We start from the raw sequence: 2615 nt of genomic DNA, 5'->3' as shown, positions 1-2615 counted from the left end.
TTTTGTAATTAAATTACGTAACGCCGTTACATGTAACTAGTTACTCCCCAACACTGTATCTATATTGGTATATATATACACTAAAAATCTTACTGTTCAAAAACATTTGACTGGTAATGTTTTTTTAAAGAAGCTCACCGAGCCCACCGAGCCTGCATTTATTTGATCCAAAGTACAGGAAAAACAGTAAAATTGTGAAATATTTAAAACAGCTTCAGTGTCACATGATCTTCAGAAATCATTCTAATATGCTGATTTGCTGCTCAAGAAACATTTCTGATTATTATCAATGTTGAAAACAGCTGAGTAGAATTTTTCCAGGATTCACAGATGAATAGAAAGTTTCATCAGAACAGCATTTATCTGAAATAGAAATCTTTTGTAACATTATATATGTTCATAATTGTTTTACGAAATTATATTTGATTTGAGTTTTTTATTGACAATTTTTTTCCTGCGTTGACAAATTTAAATGCGCTGCATTATTTTGCTCATTGCGCCCTCCTGTGGCCTCGGGAGACAAGACAAAATTTTCCTTAAGACCTATTTAATCTGCATATAAAACATGAATTTTTATTTGTTGCTTGTCTCAATAAATTGGGTTAATTTAAAAACACAGTGGTTAAATGTAAAAAAAAATTCTATTGCTCTTTGTTTTAAAAAAGGTTATAAAAATGTCAATAATTATCGATACCAAACGATATGAAACATTATATCGTTGATAAATATTTTAGCTATATCGCCCAGCCCTAGACGAAGTCTTTTTATTTCAGATAATCTTTGGATCTTTCTATTCATCAAAGAATACTGAAAAAATGTACTCAACTGTTTTAAATATAGATAATAATAATAATAATCAGAAATGTTTCTCGAGCAGCAAATCAGCATATTAGAATGATTTCTGAAGATCATGTGACACTGAAGACTGGAGTAATGATGCTGAAAATACAGCTGCGCATCACAGAAATATATTACCAGACTGATGCTCGTCTCCGGGCCACGCCGCACTGAAGCAGTAGTTCATGCAGAAGGAGCCCCGACCAAGTATTGAGTGCAGAATTAAACCTACTTTGGAGATCTTGAACATTTCTGTTTTGTAAATCTTGTTTTGATTGATCTTTGAGAAGATATTCTAATTTTTTGAGATACTGAATTTTTTATTTTCCTAAGCTGTAAGTCATAACCCTAAAAATAAAAAAAATCTCGAAATATTTCAGTTTGTGTGCAGTGAATCTAGAATGCAAGAAAGTTTGCTTTTTTGAATTAAATTACTACAAATAAAGAACTTTTCCATGATATTCTAATTTTTTGAGATGCACCTGTACATACTTACATATACAGTATATATATATATATATATACACACACACACACATACATTTATATATATATATATATATATATATTTGATTATCAATATAAAAAAACAAAAACATTTCCGTTACCTGAAAAAAAATGTGGCATGAAACAATTAAAACAAAACAAAAAAAAATACTATTAAACTTAAATTATTAAAAATAGGGATGCACCGATACCGATACTGGTATCGGTATCGGGCCCGATACTGGCCTCCTGTACTCGTACTCGTACTCGTTAAAATGCCCCGATACCAAACGCCGATACCACACAGCATGTGATAAGCGCCATATTTAAACATAGAAACACTGACAACAGACAGCAGATAAATGCTGTTCTTTTTAACTTTTTATTCATCAAAGAATCCTGAAAAAAAATTACTCAACTGTTTTAAATATTAATAATAATTGTTTTTTTGAGCAGCAAATCAGCATATTAAGAATGATTTCTGAAGATCATGTGACACTGAAGACTGGAGTAATGATGCTGAAAATACAGCTGCGCATCACAGAAATATATTACAGTTTAACAGATATTCACATAGAAAACAGTTATTTTAAATAGTAAAAATATTTCATAATTTTACTGTTTTTGCTGTACTTTGGATAAAATAAATGCAGGCTTGGTGAGCAGAAGAGACTTCTTTAAAACATATTAAAAATCTTTCCGTTCAAAATCTTTTGACTGGTAGTGTACATGAGCTGCTGTTTAATAAGGGAACGTGTCTCAGTGTTTGTGCTCGCTCGTACCTTCCTCTTCGGTGCATCTCCGGTCTCTCGTGGGGACGACAGCGATGGGAACTTGTCTCTGGGCAGCAGCTTCATTCCCAGCTGAGCTCGAATCTTACTGCACAAACATGAGCGTGAGTTCAGTTCAGAGCCACAGATCAAACAGCAGACACTAAGCCAGAACTTACTTGGTTTCCTCCATGCTGTAGTTCAGAGGATCCGCCTCTGAGTCGGCTTCTGTGAGGCCATTGGTTGAGCTGGTGGGGGTGGGGCCTGGAGGGGAAACAAGCTCCTCCCCTTCTTTCAATGCTTGTGTGAGCTCCTCCTCTGTAACCACTGACAGAACACACTCATGAATATTCATATCTTTAAGCTACTCATAAGGTATTGCATGACAGCATATTAAAAGTTTAAAATATAGAAGTTGAATGCTGATAAACTGACACCTGTGGTGTCACCTGATAGGTGTTTGCAGGAATTATTCCAATTATATATATATATATATATATATATATATATATATATATATAC

The 2615-nt window shown here is 33.4% G+C and overlaps 2 protein-coding genes across 2 annotated transcripts in view; both read right to left on the bottom strand.

Annotated features, from left to right (window-relative positions):
• The window catches only part of LOC107713238 (protein C21orf2-like), a 7623-nt gene extending 5098 nt beyond the window's left edge, over window positions 1-2525 (bottom strand). The window contains exons 1-2 of the mRNA XM_016518689.1: window positions 2273-2525; window positions 2106-2202 (exon numbers count right to left, since the gene is read on the bottom strand). Coding sequence (XP_016374175.1) covers window positions 2106-2202; window positions 2273-2448 — 273 coding nt within the window. The 5' untranslated portion in view covers window positions 2449-2525. The remainder of the gene's footprint in view (window positions 1-2105; window positions 2203-2272) is intronic.
• cfap410 (cilia and flagella associated protein 410) overlaps window positions 1-2615 on the bottom strand; it is a 9774-nt gene that overhangs the window by 6028 nt on the left and 1131 nt on the right. The window lies entirely within an intron of this gene.

Source organism: Sinocyclocheilus rhinocerous, unplaced genomic scaffold (assembly GCF_001515625.1).
Source record: "Sinocyclocheilus rhinocerous isolate Xijiao unplaced genomic scaffold, SAMN03320098_v1.1 scaffold1050, whole genome shotgun sequence".
Lineage (NCBI taxonomy): Eukaryota > Metazoa > Chordata > Actinopteri > Cypriniformes > Cyprinidae > Sinocyclocheilus > Sinocyclocheilus rhinocerous.
This window is presented reverse-complemented; position numbering and strand designations above follow the sequence as displayed.